The 21,168-nt window shown below is 41.1% G+C and overlaps 2 protein-coding genes across 11 annotated transcripts in view; one reads left to right on the forward strand and one right to left on the reverse strand.

The window, feature by feature from the left end:
• LOC112562032 (neo-calmodulin-like) overlaps positions 1–1,168 on the forward strand; it is a 68,711-nt gene extending 67,543 nt beyond the window's left edge. For all 10 annotated transcript variants that reach the window (XM_025234998.1, XM_025234999.1, XM_025235000.1 and 7 more), the window contains one exon: positions 560–1,168. In XM_025234998.1, the coding sequence (XP_025090783.1) occupies positions 560–600 (41 nt within the window). In that variant the 3' untranslated portion in view covers positions 601–1,168. The remainder of the gene's footprint in view (positions 1–559) is intronic.
• Positions 1,169–1,597: 429 nt separating this feature from the next.
• On the reverse strand, positions 1,598–16,134 carry LOC112562474 (atrial natriuretic peptide-converting enzyme-like). The gene is made up of 17 exons (XM_025235755.1): positions 16,068–16,134; positions 15,056–15,253; positions 9,483–9,552; positions 9,065–9,333; positions 8,784–8,888; positions 8,110–8,220; positions 7,628–7,735; positions 7,036–7,143; positions 6,673–6,780; positions 6,248–6,358; positions 5,346–5,469; positions 5,089–5,193; positions 4,609–4,658; positions 4,209–4,380; positions 2,881–3,194; positions 2,393–2,549; positions 1,598–1,747 (listed from the first exon to the last, which is right to left on the reverse strand). Exons 1-16 carry the CDS (start codon positions 16,132–16,134, stop codon positions 2,509–2,511), a joined length of 2,061 nt encoding a protein of 686 aa, XP_025091540.1. The 3' UTR covers positions 1,598–1,747; positions 2,393–2,508.
• Between the last annotated feature and the right edge of the window lie 5,034 nt (positions 16,135–21,168).

The following is a 21,168-nucleotide window of genomic DNA, read 5'->3' on the forward strand; positions in this document are numbered from 1 at the left end:
AAATTCGTAGATGAATAATACCTCCCCTCCCAGGGTTTGACGAGAGGAGGACAATAACGGTGAGATGAAACAAAAATGAGGAGATGAAAGTAGCAAATGAATGGAAACCAGGCTGCTTGCGATAGTAGAAGGTTAAAAAAAAAAAAAAAAAGAATAAAGAAAATGCGTTTAACTAGGGTGGAGAGTGGCAGATAACGAGTTTCGCTAGTCTAGGGGTGAGAAAAACAGTATGATTGTTGAGTGGAAACGATATGTGTGAGGGAGGACTAATAGATACACCTGTCTGATGAACAGAACTATGGTACAATAGGCTAAAAAAAAAAAAAAAAAAGAGAGCACGACAGATAAACATAACGAGACAGTGAAGGGATGAAGAAGAACATGACCTAGCACAGTTTCCGCGAGGTGAAAGAAACGCAGTATCTTTCTTGTCTAGTAGGTTAAAGAGATTCTTCTAGTGGAGACAGACGACAGTGAGACACTTTGACTGTTGAGAGAGTGGTGAATAGGTAATATCTCCTGCGAATGTCTAACAGTCCCTTCAATGTTCGTTTTACAGAGTTCATTCGAGTATGGATCAAGTCTGGGAAGAAGAAGTAAAGCCGGCACTGTTGTTGTCCTGTGTGTTGTGTGCCTTCAGCCCTCCCGCTGCCTCCTCGTACGGCCCGAGCGCCAGGCTGGCTGGGACCGGGTACCGCGCGCCCCCTGCCGGCCTACCCGCACTGCATCTTCCAGGTGTCACCCCGGGACTTCCAGGTGTTACATGAGACTTGTCTTCTACGGCTCGCTCCAGCAAGCATCAGTGACTCAGGAATCTGGCGTCTCTTGTACCCGTACCTTTTATTGTGCATCGCTGTCTACCCTGGCTGCTAAACGTAAACTTGGAAACAAAAAAATTCTTTATGTATCTTTTTTACCGTCGATACCGTTTTGTGTGTGTATATGTGTGTGGGGCACACCTTGTGCTTATCGTGCTGGAACGAGCATGTTTGCTGGACCGGAACCTTTGCTCGTGACGAGGAGTCCTATCTGTTAAATGTGATCATTAACTGTGTCTGTTGTCGCTGGTTCATGTACGGCAATGTCTACCAACAAATTGTCATTGTGCCTTTTTTTGCATGTGTTTAAAAAAAATCTTCAAGGAAAATAAACCCACATAAATGCCTGGCGTTAAGAGTCAATAGTCAATACAGCGCTAAAAATAGTCATCATGCGACCATACAATTCACAATCCATCATACAATTCACAACCCTGCTTAATATCACGATAGAGTGGTCACCCTCTGGAAAAAAACGGTATACTTCAGCTGTACTTCTCGAAGAAAGCATAATGGCTGCCGAATTGAGCATCTGCACTGCACTTCCCTCTCGGCGGAGATCGTGGTAGTGATCACAGGCCAGAAGAGTTGTCTGTCTTTTCTCCATCGCCCTCGACAAGCGCGGCGCTTTGTCGCAACGGATGTGGAATAAAGCTGTGAAACGCGGACACGGCTGAACCCACCTGACAGCGGGCACGTGTTCCATGCACTTGCTCTCGCATGTGACCACGAAGGCGAGGATCCACCGGCAGCTACAGCTCCCCCACCTGCTGCCTGATCCAGTTGACGGACGTAGAGACTCGAGCGAAGCGGTTGGCCCGGTAGAAACGGCTGTAAGTTCCACATGTAGTGCTTCCCTGGCTCATGATGCCGGCCACCACCCAGCGGTGACCGCTAGAGAAGCACATTAGTGGACCTCCGCTGTCACCCTGGAAACAAAACATGTCTACGTTAAATATCCTAGCGTCCTGGGTATAATAAAAAAAGATCAATCATGTCACATATTTTACCTTGGGAGACAGAAAATGTAAATAAATAAAGCAAATATTAATCACATCAACCTGTAGGTCATAAACTGTTTACACTAAAACATACGGTATGGCGATGAAATATTTTGCTCTTAAAGAATTATAACTATTTTAATAATCATTTTTTTTTTAAATTCCAAGAATGAGGTGATGGTAAAAATTTATTTTTAAAGCAGTTTTTTAAAGTACTTTTGAAGTTATGCGAAGAAAGAAAAATGTGTTGGTCAAAAAGGCGATTGGGGTTTCTTAGTTTCTTCATGGTTCATCAGTGGTGGACGTCACTCAATTTCCAAACGTCACACATCAACTCTTAATTAAATTGACTTAAAATGACTAGCACATCCAAACCCATTATTACACTCACTGAAAGGGTAGGTGCTTCATCAGACGAGATACAAAAGCCTGGAAGCAAATTGTTTTATTGCACATCTTCTCAGTTTAAGCGAAAACTCTTAAACACAAAGTCTGAATGAACGTCTGAATGAACACTATAAATGTGTGTGTGAAGTCACACCCTTGAGTCACATGACTCAGTATGGTACCCACCTGGCAGCCAGACGGAACGGCAGCTGGAATGCCGCTTGCACAGAAAGTGGATTTGAGATTGATGGGACTTTCCGGAGGTATGGTGTTGTTTGCACAAGCCCCGTCCTCCCATATTCTCAACCGCGTGTGTCCCGCAAAAACTCCGGGGACACCGCCACTGTGACAGAAAAGTAATGACACTGCCACTGTGACAAAGATGTAATGAAGACAATAGTGACACTGCCACTGAAGTCAACAGAGTTAAACAATGTTGGGAAAAAAATTTAGGACAATGGACTCTGGATGTACACTCTAACAATGACACTGACATGTAATCCATCTCTTTACACAGGTCATAATCAGTGATCAGTATGCATCAGTATCTTGGGCATGCAGACCAGTGTCTTTCCCGGATTCTTGTCAGTTTTGTCTGAATTACTTTCTTGAGAAAGATATGACTGAAACTATAGTTTTGGCAATATAAACATTAGAGGAAGTTTATAAATTACCTTGTTGATCATTGGTGATGCCCCAGCCAGCAAGGTAGCAAATTAAGCCAACTGGAGTTTCCTGAAGGGCATGCGGAAGACACACTGGCTGAATGTAACTGCTCAGGTTGACCGCCACGGACAGTTTGATAAGTGCCATGTCCCAGTCCACTGTGCCATAATCCGACACGTTTACATGAGGTGACAGCAAAATTTTGCTGACTCGGATTCGGTAGGGGGTTCCATCAGGAGACTGCCCTAGTTTGTGCACTGAACCCAATATCACATCAAAGTAAAACGGAGCTTTTGTTAGGTCATAGTTCCGACTCACAGCACTGCAAAATATAATAAATATAGTAAAAATTGTTGACACATGAACATTTCAAGTATATCCCTTAACTTCTCTCATTAAAATTGAGAAAATGATGAAAGCATATTTGTTTCTTACAAACAGTTCTTTTCCCAAGACTTACATCAATTGCAGGATACCCCCATCAAGCACATTCATATATCAGCCTCCACGTTGAAGATACAGGACATCTTTCCTCAGTGCAAAATACTGACATTCATTTTAATCAATTCCATGTCAGGACTTGATAAGGATCAGAGATTCCCACTGTGATGCTAAAACAGGTAATTTTTACCTTAAAAGGTATCTGATATTTTCTAGTGTTGCAGTCTGGGACCCATGCAGTTCCTTAAAATGTTACACTGTACTGTGGAAATTGCTGCATCAACTGACCTTAATAAAAGCTTACTGTTTTCTCCATCATTTTAATGTGACTTTTCTTTAGTAAGGTCAAGTTCATCTGTTTTAATACAAAATACTTCAGCAGTTTTGGAGACTTACATGGATATGGCATGCCACGATATACCAGATCATGCTATTATTTTTCTCAAACACTATATACTAAAAATTACCAAATAAGTGTATAGGTATACAGTTTGAATTAAGCTTTACAATTATTGTTATCATTTAGTGCTAATATCTTAATACAACATGAAAGTATATGGTACTGGTTAGTTGTTGGATTTGCAGTGTTCAAAATCACAAAACTCAGGTTCATAGATTATTCTAGCTTATAACATTAAATAATTTCTGGATTGCAAAAGAATGATTTATTCAGAAATGTTTATTCTGATATTATCCAACACTTCTGCTGTTGTTGATTACTTAACATAAGTTTTAACAGGAAATGAATAATTCTTGACCTTTATGCAGAACAAGAAACTTATACTATTTTCATTAACGACTGACAGTAATGATGTCACAGTTTGGTAAAATTTTTCCCTGTAAAACTTATATTTATGCTTCAATCGCTGTTTACAGCCATGTACCATGATCTCACCTTGTAATGCAATGAGCTGCAGTCAGTAGCCATTGTGGATGTATGAGCGTGGCTCCACATAACATCTTGCCTAGATAAAGAAGGGAGGCCATCCAAGGCCACTTCCCAGGCGCTGCAATCTGTCCACCAAGCACAAAGGACTGCAAGAATGAGACCTGGCGTTCACCACACTCTGCAAAGGGGAGAAAATAACAGGGTTTAATTGTTTTTTTCTAGGGAAGACTTAAATGAGCAAGTTAGAGAGAGAGATGAATGAGTGAACAGAAGTAATTAATTGTGATTCTGGCTGAAAGTTGTCTAATCAATGTCTTAAAAGTTTTCTGACAAACCCGACAACACAAGAACAGAATAAAAAGTAACATTTTTGCATGTTACTTGAATACAAATATTTCCAAAGTACCTTGCTTCTGACATGAAATACTGATGACTTGACCAGAAAAACAAGACTTTCTGAAATGAAAAATTTAAATCTTAAAATTGCACTGTTTCTTTATAAGATAGAGATTAGAACATTTATATGCCCATAAAAAGATTGATATATGATACAGCAATACCTCAGAGATTCAACATAAGTATATTAAATGGTAGAATATGACTATTTTTAAAGCTTGTATAAATGGCATTGAAAAATTGCAGATTCAAAAAATGATATTATAATGCTAAAATGAGAGTTGATATCATAACAGGCAACTTCACAAAAGTAATACAAATTAAAAAAGTCAAAATAAATAAAAATAAAATTCTAAAATAAAAAAAATAAAATTCATTTTAATTTTGCAACTGGGTGCTTAAGTGATATAATAAATATTATAGCTTTCTTAAATAACACATATATCAGGAACATAAGTATATCAGCTTGCCTGCACATTGTGATAAACACCTTATTTCGAGGTTGCTGGTGACAGCCCCTTCTGCTGAGTTTTTCAGTGCAACAAAAAGTCTCCATGATTCTGTAGGCTTAATCTCTTGCCAGTCCGACATGTGCCTGATAACATGAAAAACATTTGTTTAAACTAGTAATTGATGGATAAAATGGGGCTGATTCTTCTTTCTACACAATCATTTAAAATGGCAAATGATACTTAAAAGAATGGTTGTTTAAAACATGTGAAATGACCAGGTGCCTCAAGCACTCACTGCTGTCCTATGTTGTTACACACTTGCTCTGCTATTCCTGTGGACCAAACATCACTACAAACAGCATACTCTTGTCCTGCATAGATGACCAGCAGTTCCTTCGAGCCTCCTTGTTTTACTGAAACTGGTAGATAGTAAACAAAAATGTCATTTAAACACTGCAATCTATGCTGTGATATTTTGTATATGATGCATGTGTGTGTGCATGCGAGAGAGAGAGAGAAGCATTGAGAAACTAGTGTAGCCCTCATTGTAACATTCTTTGTATGGTCACTTAGTTGAAATAAATCAAAGATCAAATAAAGAACTAAAGTTTACACATTAGAAATTATTTCATGATGTATAATTGCCATCTACACCAAGTTACACTGATCATCACCAGTCCTAACCATTCCTTCTTTTTTATTTATATGGTGCACCTTTTATAACCCAAGTCAATCCTGTAAAAAATAATCTACGTGCCTACGACTGCTTACTCCATACAGTTTACATTAGTGACAGTGAAGGCTTGAGCACAATTAAAAAAACTTTTCGCCAGATAAAACATCCAACAGATCCTTCCACTAGCCTTGCCCTGCATTTAAAGGGAGGAAACTCCATCTATCATGCTTCCTCACTGATTTTAGTCTGGATGCTGACAAACATGACTTCTTTGTAGTTTCTTGGTGGAAGGGGGTGTCCATGAGCAATGGGGCACATAGTTTGGCAAACGGCAGTGTGTAGGAAAGAACAGAAGAATGCATGGAATACCATGATGTAATGCTGTCTGAACTGTACCACAGATAAGCATCTAAATATAGCACAAGACAGAGTCACAAACTAGGGGGCACAAAGCTGTACTTTTATCTGACTTTCATTCTCTCAGCTACCTGCCTTGAAACTCAGAGTCTGTTGATACTCACAGCAGTTCTGCTCGTCCTCGCCTGTCAGGCAGTCCTCATAGCCATTACAAACAGCACTGGGATCCAGGCATTTGCTATTCAGACATTGGAACTGGGTGGCTTCACATTTGGCTGTCAAAATTATCAGTTCCACATGATGTATATAGCAGTTTATTATGATAGGATGGGGAAATTATTTAGGAGAATTTGATTCTGTAGTATTCACATGAGCTTTATTCTATTTTTCCTAATGCTTCTATGTCTTATGAATTCTGAAAATGTCATAATGGGGAACAACTCGAAAGTCTTCAATTTTTTGAACCATTCTTCATTCTCTGTACTTTCTCTCTCTCTACCCCTCCCTATTACATGAACATGTATGCATGCCCACTCCCCTCCTCAACCATTCAGCCATTTAAGAAGAAAACCAATGATAGTTTACTTACAACAGTTATGTTCATCACTCCCATCAATACAGTCTGGAAAGCCATCGCAAAACCAAGCTCGTGTGAGGCATGTACCATCAGCACATGGTCTTTTTGCCCTGTTGCATTCTGGCATTGAAATAATGTATATGCTATGACAAAGAAAATGGATCAGCAATTGCTGAAGCAAAGATAGGCTCAGTAAGAATTCTAGTTATGCAAGTTTTTCACAATTTTAACTTATAAAATATTAATTCATGACTGCTATGAAGATGTTGATAAATTCACTGCCCTCTATTATTCATACTTCCATGTATATTTAATCTCATGATGCAGAGACAGAAAGTACTTAAAAATTTCCATTGGTATTTATCTTATCCTTACTGCAATTGGTTTCATCGGAGTTGTCACCACAGTGGTCTATACCATCGCACCACTGTTGTTGGAGGATCTGAACATTATTTTTGCATTTTATAGTTCCAAATTTTGGAGCTGAGAAAAATAACAACAGTAACAATTATGTGCATGCCAGTATACACACTTATGAACTCTCTCATACACACACACATTTCTCTGCACATGTGCATACACTCTTTCTCACACACTGACACACTCACCCCTCACACCCACATCCTCCCATGGATTCTGCAGCCTTCCTCACAAAAATCAGCCAAACAATTCAATAGAAATTTTTCATAGAAAAATAGTTGCATAAGGATTGGCTTATTTTATTGTATGTCTTATTAATTAAAAAAGATTTATTAAATTAAAAAAAAAAGTTTTATCAAGAGGCCAGCTTAACTGCAAATTCGTCTCCAAAACATTTCAATTCTATATATTTTGAAAGGTTAAAGTACTGTGGCTGATGGGATAAGTATTTATTTTTATTTACATATAGCAGATGTAGCTGCAGACATGAATTTCTTTAAATATTCTGCTTTCATTGCTTAAAAAAGCAAAAGAACCTAAAACTCACGGCATTCCATCTCGTCACTAAGGTCACTACAATCAAACACTTGATCGCAGCGGCCTCTGTATCCATCCCATAGACAAATCCCATTGTCACACTGGAATCCACTGCAGTCTAAAACATAATGACTATTGTTCAGCATTAAACAAACCCTTACATTCTTGCTTGATAATTAAATCTGGGTATAAAACAAGAATGTAATGAAAACCAACCTTCCTCATACAACAATAACAAAAGAAACAAAAATCAAAGTTTACTCCAGTATTGGTGGCTGCGGGTTCCCTCTATGGCATCAGAAATGGATGCTAACCCATGACAATGCCCTGCTTACTGAACTACCAAGAATATCCTCTTCAGCTTTGGGATCAAACCTTTTAATGTTTCAACCTCTCGTTCTCATTATTCACCTAACTTGTGACTGGTTCCTTGTGAGTCCTGGCTCTTCTGCAAAGTCTGTAACTGATTAAAACTATCTGATGCAGAGCTACCTTCACATGAGTATTCATCTGACTTGTCCATGCAGTCATAATGCTGGTCACACTTTGCTGTTGCATTTACACACTGGCCATTTTTGCACTGCCACTGGCCATTACCACACGCTGCCACACAAAGGTCACGTATTATTGTATAAAGTTCTTCACCTCAAAATTGTACTACCCCAAAGATGCTCAGGTTCTACAAAAGTCAGAGTCCAAGTAATCCAACTGTTCCCTGACAACCAGTCCTAGTGGACCAGCATAACTGTTCATCAACTGGTATCAGTCAAAGGGTGAATGAATCAATCACCGAATGAAATGACTGCCTGGTGTTAATCATTTTATGTGAACTTGAACATCCCTCGAGTTTAACACCGAGGATTAATTATTTAATTTTGCTTTTTCATGGTATAAATTGTTGTTACTGAATGCTATGCACATGTCATATGTTAAACAAAGTTATTCAAATACTTCAATTCCTTGAATTTGTAGCCTGTGGAGCCTCAAGAATGAGTTTTAGATATCAACAGTGATCAGTAGCTAGTAACACTAGCAATGAAAGGAACATGAGTCTTTTTGCAGATTGCTTTACTCAGAAAATTAAGACTTATGAGTACACCCAACAGCCAAATTTTCAGAAAACACCTCAAATAATTTTAAAATAATACAATCGATGCACCGCTCACCACAGCCAATGCCTTCGTCACTGCCATCCTTACAGTCTGGAAAACCATCACAGAGGTATCGCATTGCAACACATTCTCCACTTCCACATCTGAATTCGTTGCAATCTGCGAGCAGGTTTTAAACAAAAAAGAATGTGTAAGACTGAAAACATGCTGCAGTCCAGCCCAGAACAAGAAACATATCTATTAGTTTACAGAACATCCTTGACCAAAGAAAAAAAAACAAACAATTAAAATGTTTTCAAAATGTTAAAAGATGTTTCTAAATAAATGTCACAGACCTGCTAGAGTTGTAGTAGTTACTGGTGTGGTGGTGGTGGTAGATGTAGTTGTAGGAGAAGTAGTTGTAGTAGTAGTTGTAGATGTAGTTGTAGTAGAGTTGTAGTAGTAGTTGTAGGAGTTGTAGTAGATGTAGTAGTTGTAGGAGTAGTTGTAGTAGATGTAGTTGTAGAAGTAGTAGTTGTAGGAGTAGTAGTTGTAGGAGTAGTTGTAGTAGTAGTTGTTGTAGGAGTAGTAGTAGATGTAGAAGTAGCAGTGGTTGTAGAGGAAGCTGTCACAGTTGTATTTCCCTCAGTTGTCACAGTGCTTTCTGATGTTGAATAATTTGCTGTTGTAGATGATGGCAACGCTGAACTAGTAGATGATGTTGGTAGTGGTGATGTCTCTTTTGTGATAATAGCAGATGATGATTCTATGGACGTTGTAATGACAAAAGTCGTTGACTCAGGCAGTTCTGTCACATTGGGCCTTGCAAGAATGATAGAGATATCTGAAACACATTCACAAACAGTTTTTGTTAAAAGACAGAATAGTAAATTACTTGGTACATATGAGAAGTTGCTACTAACATGGGCATGATGTTGGTTGCAATGTCACTTTGTTGCAGTTATTTCAACAAGAATGATCATCAGTCAAACTCAGTTTTCCTTATGTCATATTTAAAATGCTGTCAGATACAGAGATAAGTGGCCAACATTAACAATTAAGTGCTGCATGGTCACCAGTCCTGGCAAGGCTACACATAGAAATGAATCTCCGCACTACTTAGGATATTGTGATATTACAGCAGAATTATAACATTTGTATCCTCATTTCCATGAGACTTTAGTATTTTTTCATACAGTCATTACAACCAGCTGCTGTGAAGTCTTTCATTCTCTCTCTCTCAGTCTATTAACATACAGCAAATGGCATGCAATGCCAGTTTTAAAAAGTTATTTAAAATGAACACCAGAGAAACCGCTTCTGAAAAGGTTGCTGCCGGCGAGAAGACAAGTCTGTAACTGACTAGAGTGTAACAGTTAAAAGGAAATTACTAATCTGCCTATCCCCAACAGCCACTCCAGCTAACACAGACATTTGGCTCTCATCTTCAGTCTGAATGATAACTGCCGCTGATGAAGAAAACAGGGATGGTGAAGAAAGAAAAACAGAGAGGATTGATGAGTTAAAAAATAAAAACCTACGAAATTGAAATGTGAAGGCTGTTAAAAGAGAGTTAGAAAACTTGTCTCCCACCGAAAAATAGAACAAACTTCACTGGTAATATGAAAAAAGCCTTCCCATCGGAAAATTAAAAATACGAAATTCCCCCCAACCCCCTAAAATAATCGCTCTTACCTGAAGCCTCAACCAGCATCTGGTCCCGTACGCATGCAGACCTGATAAAGGGTTTAATCGAGTTTAGCGCTTATCCGGACGGAGAGCAGATAAATGTTGCAACGGACCTCAAGACTATATAGGAAATATTCTCCAAACTTGCTGGCTATTCCAAAAGTTTTTCAAGTTCACAGTATTTGAAAATGTGTGCTATATTTAGCTTAAAAATATGTGTTTTAGTTTACAGTCACTTGAAAAAAGTATTACATCATTTTAAACTGATGTCGCAGAATAGAGAAAATCGCTGGTAATAAATGCTCAAGAAACAGCGCTTGAACAAATGACAAAATAGTAATATTTATACTGTACAGACTGTACAGAAAAGAAATGAGTATCTACTCTATATATATATTAAACAGTTGCAGTGGCGCGATTCTCCTCCCATAATGCGCCAATATATGAATGGTAGCTTATGAACGAAAATGGGGTACGAACGCTCGTTTCTTGATTTTCGATTATTCTCCTCGTCGTGCAGCTGGTTGTCGAGGAGAATAAAGGCAAAGATAGCAAATGCAGATGTGACAAACCCGCCGGGAACTGCGTACTTTTCTATCCCCACGACAAATAAACAAAGTATACAAGTAGGCGCGACTGTACGACAACATGAGTGGCCCCCACACCCACCCTACACCGGGCCCGTAACGGCGATGCAACGCTCACTGCAGCACCGGCCAAATAGACAGTCTTTTATGACGTCACCAGCGCCATGTTCGTCCATCCCTGTCAGTTAACAAAATAAAAAAAAGCGGTTAATGACCACTGATGTGTTATTATGTAGGGACATTATTCAACATGGTCAGTAACCTCCTGTACCGGAAGCGATCGAACGCACTCGCTGACCCTCACGGCGGAGGCGAACAGCAAGGATCGACGTTCCAATCCCTGCCACACATCCACTGTTTCTTGACCTCTGACAACAAGCCATGAGACGACTAACGGTAAACGACTCTTAAGATCCAACGGACGAAGGTTTGAGCACGCCTGGCAAAGTTTTTCCATGGCGGTTATGTAGAAATGTCGTCAAACATGTGTCCATACCAGAAGAAAAGTAAATCCTCTGATTCGAATGAGCTCCGCAGGCAAGCCCTCTGCTTCATCTAACCTTTGGAAAGACGGGAGCGATACGGAAAAAGAACAATGGCAGCCTGTCAATACCGTAGTAGGTTATCATTGTAATTTAAAATCTTGCTTTATTGGCCGGTTATGAACGTATATTCAGTTCCAGAAAATGCATCATTGTTCCTCTCGGATGTTACTTCTGAAAGCTAACACGTTAGAAGAAAAGCATCCCATCGGTCCAAGCGTTTACATCACGCACTCTGTCCCCGGCCATGATCGATATCGTGTCTGCTGATGAAATTTCTTCTCTGCTGCCTGCCGAGGGCTTGATGTGATATTCACCGAGGCAATGAAGTGTATAAACGTTATGATGAACGACAGTTTGTTGTAGCACACGTTGGGGGTGTGGTGGGGGAGGTGGTGGTCGTGGTGTGTGTTGGAGGGGAGAGTCAGAATGACATCAGCATCAAAGGCTGTATTTTTGGTTGAAGCAAAGTGAACACCACTTCTCCGTAAGACTACACTGCATGTGAGGCCAATCATATCCCGTCTCTTGTATATACTATGGGGTACCATCCCAGTTTTATATAATCATATATGTCTGGAGCCGAAGCAGGGATCGTTCATCTTTTATCCAGTTTTACCCTATTTAAACGGATAATTAAGCCGGTCGCGTCGGTTGATATTGTAAACTTCACCAGTTTAAAAAAAAACTCTCTAAAACCAGAGACAAAATTCTTGGGACAATTTGTTAGCAAGTGAAGGTGGGACCTTCAGCTAGTTCACCTGTCAGGTGTCAGAGAAACAAATGTGGTCACGATGACCACAAAGACTGACTCCTATCTGAACTCCACATTGACAATGTTGTATTTCGTTGCCGCATGTCCATACACGTCTGGCACAAAGCCAAATACTGTGTCACATGATACACATCTTCACAACACAAACAGTCACAACACTGACACAAACAAGAAGTGACATCCAGTGACCACTGTTTATTGATTGTCAAGTTCGCTTGTTAGCTGTCAAGTATCTAGCTTGTTCTCGGGGAAAGTATCTTGTTCACTCAAGCTCACTCGCCAAGTACGTAGCCTGCTCACTGTCAAACATCAAGTATCTACAGATGTTCAACAAAACTACCAAGCACACGATCTGAGGGGGAAACATGTTCATGCTTATGGATTCAGCTCCGTCATCATTTGTAGCTCTTAGAACAGGGGTCATTCTGTCACATCATGCAGTTTAGGTATAGGGATTACTTGTAGTTGATGATATACATATATCCTTTACACAAATTCTTTTGGCGATGGCTTACTGCATAAGTACATTTTTGGATGCATCGTTGTTTGTGTTGTTGTGCAACCCAGCTGTGTGCAGGCATGCGTGAAGTGAGTCACACTTCGGGACTTGCAGCGGACATTCTTTCATGGCGGTTTCATTGCCATTGTCCACTACCTCCCTATTACCACCTTACACGCACACTCCTAGTCATACACACGGACGCACACCTGCAAATACACAAGGACCTTTCAACACAAACACACATTGATAAACGGACCTTTCCACCACTAATCTCCACTCAGAAGACGAGGAGGATGTCAAGTCACGTGATGCTATCAAAAACAACGCCCCCTGTAAGTGAAAATAAAGTGACGAGAAAATGTCAGAGCGTATTATCTTTTCATCGGTGTTTATCGCTCCTTGTCTGGTGTGGGATTGTTACTCGTCTCACATATCCCCGCGAGCACCCATTAACCTCCGAGGGAGCATGAAACGACCTCCCGAGGGTGCACTGCAGCATGACAGTTTGCCAGACTGCAAAAAGGCAACGAGAAATACCTCGCCACTCATGCTGACTGGTAGTTTAACCTGATTCTTGCCAGCCCTCGTCAGTCTCTGCATACCTCGCTCACATCTCTCGGTTACCGCCGCTTGTGTTCTATAGCTTTTTGAACACCTGTTTCGTACTTCAATATGTTCTGCTTCGAAAACAAATGGTTTTTGCTTTAAAAGATACAATCACAATTTTATAAAACGTTTACAAAGCGTTTTCAAGGAAAATTTACTTTGGAAAGTTTCCTGAACTTCCACCACCACCATCATCGTTGTCATTGACGATTATCAGTTTTTTTCTAAAAAAAGCTTCTCTGCTAATTTCGTCAAGGGTGTTGAACGGGTGTGTTCTTAAAAAAACTTTTACGTGATCGAGGGAGATAATCAGTCGGCGCGATCTCCAGATGAATTTTTTCCCCCAAGTCAGGGCAGCCAACCCAGCAAACGGGAGATGCGAAGAATAAAGCCCGGAGGCGCGTATGTCGCTCGCACGAATTTTTTTTCGTGACCCACGTGCATGCAAACCCAACAGATACAATTCTTGATAAACATTTCTTCCCACAGGGATTTCGCTTGCTGCACGTGTTCTTGCCAGGCGGCGCCACCTGCATTGTCGCCAACCTCGCCAGGCAGTGTCGGCTCACGCGGCGAGCGAAACCGTCTTCCGCCTGTCTGCCGCTCCTCGTGATGCGCTCGTTTCCTGCCGTCGACAGCGGGGAGGATGGTGGGCTGGGGTAAAACTGTAGATCCTAAATTACTAGAGGGCTAGGGCAAAGAGGAAAGGAACAAGGAAACAAAAAAAAGTGTTGACAGAAGTGCTCTTCTTGTCTTGTCTGCCAGCAAGCCTCTTTGCAGCCTGCCTGAGTGTTAAACCGGATCTTTACTCGTCAACCAAATAAACAAAGTAGATGTTTATCATCTACCTGTGTGTGTGTGAGAGAGAAATATGGAAAAGAACTCAGTGGTGGTTAGCATAACCTGAAAATATTGACCTTTGAAAAAAAGGAAGTTGGTATTAACTGGTTAGTGCACCTGGCTGCCCTTTGCCGCAGTGTTAAGCTGTGTGTTTGGGTGGTTAGTGTTATCACCTTTTTACATGCTGAAAATGGTGGATGTGGACAGTGCATATTGTTCATATGTTTAGAGAAGTCCTTGTGATTATGTATTAATGTCTACAGCAAGTCTCTCATGTGTTGTGTGTTTTATATATAGATAAACGGAAAAGAAAAACAGGTTATGAGTCAGTGACTGAGTCAGTCACTGGAATGTGTTTTACCTATTCAGATAAGAGGCACACTAACCCATCTACTTGGTGCAGAATGAATACAGATACTGTCTGCCCACCCTCTCGCCCGTGTTCTACTTTTCTTTAAAAAAAAATGCACGCACACGCCGGACACGTGCACGCAAGATTGCGCGTGGGTGCACCAGACACGCACATGCAACGTGTGTATAAAATACCGGCCGACATCCTGGGTTCACACAATCCTCAATGAGAAATGTACATCGCATTTGGCTCTTTGATATCATGTAATGTCTATGTACATTCTCTTGCTCTTACACATGCACACATACCAGACACACACACACAATCACACGCATACATAAACACTAACCTGCGTGTGTACACTCACCTACACTTATTTAAAATAGCCGATGACTAATCACGATATAAACTAGTAGATATACAATTATACCAAAGAAAAAAAAAATCTACTCACTTATACCAACCAGGGTGAGAACGGCGACCAGTCCGATGACAATTGCGACCAGCAGAACGATGATGATGACTTTCAACACATGCGGAGTGAGCGTGACCCAGAGTTTGTTGACAGGTGTCAGGGCAGCACCTGCACTAGGTGTCGCTGGAGGCAGAGCTGATGCTGTCGCAGACCTGTCCTCATGTTTCTCTCTAACACCTTCAACACATATTGACAGGTGAAAAAATTCCGTCGTCAGTATACTTCTTACTACAGGCACCAGTCCCACACCACAAATCAAAGGCTATACAACATCTCTTGCCATGGGCAAAAATTCCATACGATAAATGAAACTGAGCATTAAATGCTGGCTTTTTAAGTTAGATAACATGCCACCATGTTCTGTCCAAAGGTGTTCTGATCGAAGATTCGTGAAATAGGAGGAGGGATATTCCACTTTGCTCGTCAAGTCTTCTGTTTCCTGTTTCTTCTTCTGCCTTTAGTGAATCATCTGGCTATCACGATGTTGTCTGACTGTACCATCAATTTCGGTATCACCTAATTTTCCTACCCTAACCAATGTCATTCGCTGTTCCTAACCCAGACTATATCATTCGATTTTTCTACCCGAAATCGATGTATTCTGATGCAAACAGGTATCATTATTTTCTTTAACAGTCGTAATTCTTGCCCAAACAGTTGCATATATATTTTATTATAGATTTTATATTACATTAACATATTTGTGTAACACCTGACATCGTTTAACTGTGATGCTGTGGAATGTTTCCCCTTCTTCAATCACTCGTCTCATATTCTGCTTTTAAGTAATGCCCCTACTTTCAGAACTGTTTCTCAAAGTTGTTTTTATTTCAGCATAAACACGTACAAACGTATCTCATCTTAGCATTGCACATCAATTAAAATAAGACAATGACTAGTCCAGACCCATTTATCACTTTAAATGTTTAGTTAGCTGACCAGCACACATACGCACACCTTTCTTGCACCTGGGCGCTCCATCACTACTCACCTGTTTCCACCTCCGCGACATCAAACACCGAGAACTCGGCGTTGTTATTTCGTTCTCGCCTGGGCATTAATGCTGTGTGCTTTGCATCCTGCACAGACAACACCGTAAAACGTTAGCCGAGTTGCTATGGAAATTGAAATAAAAAAAATAAAAAAGGGGGAAAGAAAAGTGTTGTGGTAGTAAACACACCTTTTTCCCTCGAGTTTGTCAAGAGCCGTTATGAACAGGTAAGGAGAGAGATTTTGCCTGAACAACTGGCCTTCACCGCCAAAGGTGTTTCTGTACGAACAATAGCGGCAGGCTTGCGAACAACAGTGGGTGTGAAAATTATGTATCAAGGTCCTTTTACGAGGCTGTATGGAGGGCTCTATTTAACAAAAGTGTTCCTGCTGGCAGTTTCTGCTCCCCTCACCCTACCCTTATTCCAAATTCAAAGTACACACATACACCGTAAACAACTTTCACAGCTGAATCCCCCCCACACACTTTTTACATACATCCCCATTTCCTGTCTGCTGATCGTGTATTTGTGTACTGGGGAAGAGAAGCGGTGTTAATCACAGGGATTGTCGATGTTGTTGTTATATATGATTAAATATTTAATATTCAGCTTAATACAAATCTGGAACCTTCACAGTTTGACGAATATGTAAATGTTTGCAAGAGTTTTACAGGATGGTCATAAACATTGGCTAAATGCATTTGCATGTCAACAAGGCTTGTGTACAAGTCTGAATCTGTGACTTGTGTGGTATTTCAAAATGAATTTAAACTCTAGTGACCTCGGGCACGTTTTTCGTGACGAAACTTCATAGCAGAGTAAATACAGCTTCGCGACACCATGGGCTTGTTCAACAATTTAATGGACCGTGAACACAACGTCACGATTTCACTCCTAGCTAGCTAAGTGGCTAGCCAGCATAGCAATTATATTATATACACAACTATAGATACAGTTACCTCTTCTTACGGGTATTACAGACATCCTTAAACACTAGTTGCTGTTGCCAAGCACGAGCTGATGGGAGGACTGAGGCGGTCACACACACACCACACACACTCAGGCAATTTATTGTTGATGAAGACACATTAACTCACCAATCTCGACAACATCTGTTGTTTGTACTCGGGTAACCCGCTTATGAAAGTGGTCCATCCCCTGCACACAAAACAAACATACGGCTCGAATATTGCTGATCACAGACTTCAGGTGCAAAACACTATGTGACCATAATTAAGGAACCATAATTCTGTCAGGGTGGATTGCTACCATTCTCTTTCCTGCTATACTTCATTCTTCTTCTCTGTTCTCCACGCAACATGCCAAAACAGCACTACGAACATCTTCTAATGTTGAATGATTTTTCTTTAAATTTTTTTCAGATGCGATTCAATGTTCATTGTTGTTATTCAATAATTGAATTTGTAAAGCAAATTTCCTTAAGTGGATGCGACCTCAATGCGCTGCACACACCAAAAAAAAAAATGAGTGGGCAGTGAGCCACAACAAAACAAACAACAAACGGATGACACCAATACAAGCACAAACTAAATGTTTGGATGAAAATGAAGAATCAAGGAGCAAGTGGAACAGTCCGCTTGATTTTGTAAAATATTAGCCACAGTATAGTGTATGCTGCCAAGTTGGGGAAAAGAAAATAAAGAAAAGGAAAAAAAAAAGACTGCACTTTAAAGTTACGATACTCTGTGAGTAAAAATAGATATGCGGGAGAGGGGTGGTGAAAGGGTGTAGGCCGGGGTTAAAAATAGATGGAACCCACATTAGCAGACAGGCGGCCGAGTTCTGAGGACGCCGAGTGCCAGGAGATACATCCAGCCAGACACACCACCCAGTCGCCCCACCCAGCCAGACACACCACCCAGCCAGACACCACCTAGTAGCCCCACCCATCCAGCAATACTAATCCCGAGCGTTTGACCCCCGGAGGTCTCGTGTGAGGTGGGCGCGCATGTCTGATGCAGCGCTACCTGTCGGCTCAGGCTGTGTGGGCAGGTAAAGGTCAGAGGCATAAAGTTGGCCTAACGGTATACTCATGCAAGCACACACACAGACATACCCATCCATCTCTAAATTCATCTCCTACCTTTCATTTTTTTTTAGACCCGTAGTTTTTAAGTGTGGACTACTATAAATCTGAAATGCTCCAAATGGTAAAATTCGTTAATCACGTGACAAATGGCGAACGATAGCCCGAAATTATCTCTCCAGCACTATTCATCTTTACTGTATTTCAACAGAACTTCCAGTAACCACCTTAGGAAAAAAAACTTCGGTCTGTCTGATAAATGCTTTAACGCACAACAGACAAAATTCCTCCATGTTTTTCTGAGCTCGCCGATTTAAGTTCAGGACCCAAACAAATATTGTGAACCATAAATATACAGGTGCCTCATCATAAGCATACATCACTGAACCCACAGCAAACTTTAATATGACATTCCCTCATTCCTGGCTTCTGCACTACTTCATATTTGTCTTAATAGTTATACACGGATCGTGGTACATTTTTCACTTCATGATAGTGTGCACCTGTTCCCAGGCTAGGCTGCCTTAGTGCTGGCTCGGAATCAAACAACAATCCCCCACCTCACTTTATAATGTCGATTTATAACCTAGCTTTGTTTTGTCTGAGTTATGATACGAGGAGACTACTTTTGCATCTGTCTATTGAATTTCCTCTACACCTACAAGCTTATGGCTTTTTATGTAACAAAATGGCTATAACATTTCTTTAAGCCAATGAATGAGCACCTTAGAGGGAGAAAATATGTGTATAGATGTGTGTTAAAAGATTTACTACGAGAAAACGCAATCTTCCTTAGTAGAAATTCGACACCACAGGCTTTAAACACGAGGAAGCAGTAGGCGTAGCTTTGTGACTTTGGTGGTTGTCGCTACTTCTCCCCCAAACCACTAGTTAAAGTGAAATCAATATGTTAAAAATGACGATTTAAAAAGTTTATTTCCTTCTCACTCCTTCCCCTCGCCCGATCTATTCTCGGAACAGCCTCAAATGACTACAGAACTGTGTTGCAACATGTGATAATGGTAATAAAAGAAACAGAATTCTCCTACTCTAAATTTGTCCGTCCTTCTACCTCTTTTTTTTTCTTCCTAACTCTAAAACAAAAGGTTACCCGTACCCCTCGGCATACCCTCGCCAAGATCGCTGCAGGAAAAATGAAGAAAATGCGCCGATGAGTTAAAAAAAAAAAAAACCAGTTTGAGACTACCAGCAGTCGTGTGTGCAGGAGAGGTGGTACGGAAAGCGAGAAGTAGATGAGAGAGAGAGAGAGAAAAAAAACTAAAGGAAGAGAAAGATTGAAAGAGAAGAACTGTAAAACACTATATGCACCCAAAGACGACGAGATTGAACGAGCAAATGAACAAACGAGACAAATAAAGAAGTGAAGGTGAGAGAAAAGAGACTGACGAGTATTTATACGCCAAAGTAGCAGATGTAATATAACCGGCAGCAGTCGGCCTGTAAGACAGACAAGACAGACAAGGACATTCAAAGCCTACCTCATGATGACTCAAAGTTGTGCACGCCGATATCCAACACACGTTCAATGTCTGCCAAACTCCCGCACCCACAGTGTCTGTATGTACAGTGCCAGCCAGACCCTCCCCTTCCCTATCGCAGATCAATATGTTGGCACTTCAAAGGCACAGGACCACAAACTGCTGTGGCAGACGATCGTCGGCAACTTCCAGCAACGGTCCGATTGGCCACTCCATCCTCGCGCACAGCTTCCCCCCTTCCACTCTCGACAGTAAATCCCCCAAACAGCCGCTAGTCCGATGCTGACGTGGCCAGGAAAGTGCGACAAGTTAAGCAAGAAGATAATAAGGCTTGGTGTCCGTCCGCCGAGCATGCAGTCGGCCGACCACAACGATCGCTTTCTTGGGTTTCCCGCCTGCGTGCATGACTTTTATACCTTCTTCCCCCCATCCTGTCGAGGTTCCCTCACACACCCCGCATTTGTCATAAGCGCCAGTGAATCATTACACAATCACGAACATAGTAATCTCCAAAAAACGATTGGGGAAAAATTCCAAGTTGTCATGGCAACCAAAATTACTTCCTCATGCAGTTAGACCATTCCGTTAGAGCCAGGTTGTTAACATAAACAAGTGTTGTGTCCAATACAATCGTTCAAGTCGTAATGACCTCTGAGTATTGAACATCTGTCCGAGACTTTGAAATGAGGGTTAGATGATAGTATTCCATTATTTTATATTTAACAAAACATTTTAATAAATTAGTTTGTGTCACAAGAGAGAAAATATAAAGAAAGAAAAGACATAAAAATACTATCACCTTAAAGGGACATATTGTTGACTGAGAAATACTCAGTATTTTCCTAGTAAAACGCTGCATACAGTTTTGGTAGGTAAACAAGGATAGGTTCTAACACCCACTTACCACGTGTGCACACGACAGAACCTGTATGAAGTCTAGCTCTCAGGAGCGGCCAAAAACACGATACATTTGTAACAGTTTGTAATAACCTAACTGGCTATCTCCTGCACGCGCTCAGTCACTCGCAGACACATCACACGAATGTTCAAAGTGACCACGAACACTGATAAGACAAAATTTAAGCCCGATGATTAGAGATGCGCCGTAGCTTTTCTTGGGTCAGAGGTTAACAATATCTGCACGCGCCCCACGCAGTTCTAGTTTATGTGTCTGCCTACCGTCTCTCTCCCCCACCCGACTCTCAAAGACAGAGACTTCTACAGCTTTGGGGAGAAACAGCGGCGATGGGATGAAAGATGTGTAGGAAAACCTATCCTAATTCATCGTGCACCTCGTGATTTGTGTCAGTTGTGTTCATGCCGAGTCCTAGGGCACGCTTCGCGGAGCACCTCGCGACTGTTTTCCGCAAATTCCGACTGGAGATGGAGGAGGACAAGGCGCGAAGATTGACTACCGTCGATCACTCGGCTAATACCCCTCTTCCTCTCAGCCTGGCGGAAATGAAGAGTAAAGGCACGGTCAGGCACGCGCCGCACGAGCCAGCACGTGCGAGACAGCAGACCGGGGCTCGGCCACACAGCTGGCTATTGTCC

This window comes from Pomacea canaliculata, linkage group LG4 (assembly GCF_003073045.1).
Source record: "Pomacea canaliculata isolate SZHN2017 linkage group LG4, ASM307304v1, whole genome shotgun sequence".
Lineage (NCBI taxonomy): Eukaryota > Metazoa > Mollusca > Gastropoda > Architaenioglossa > Ampullariidae > Pomacea > Pomacea canaliculata.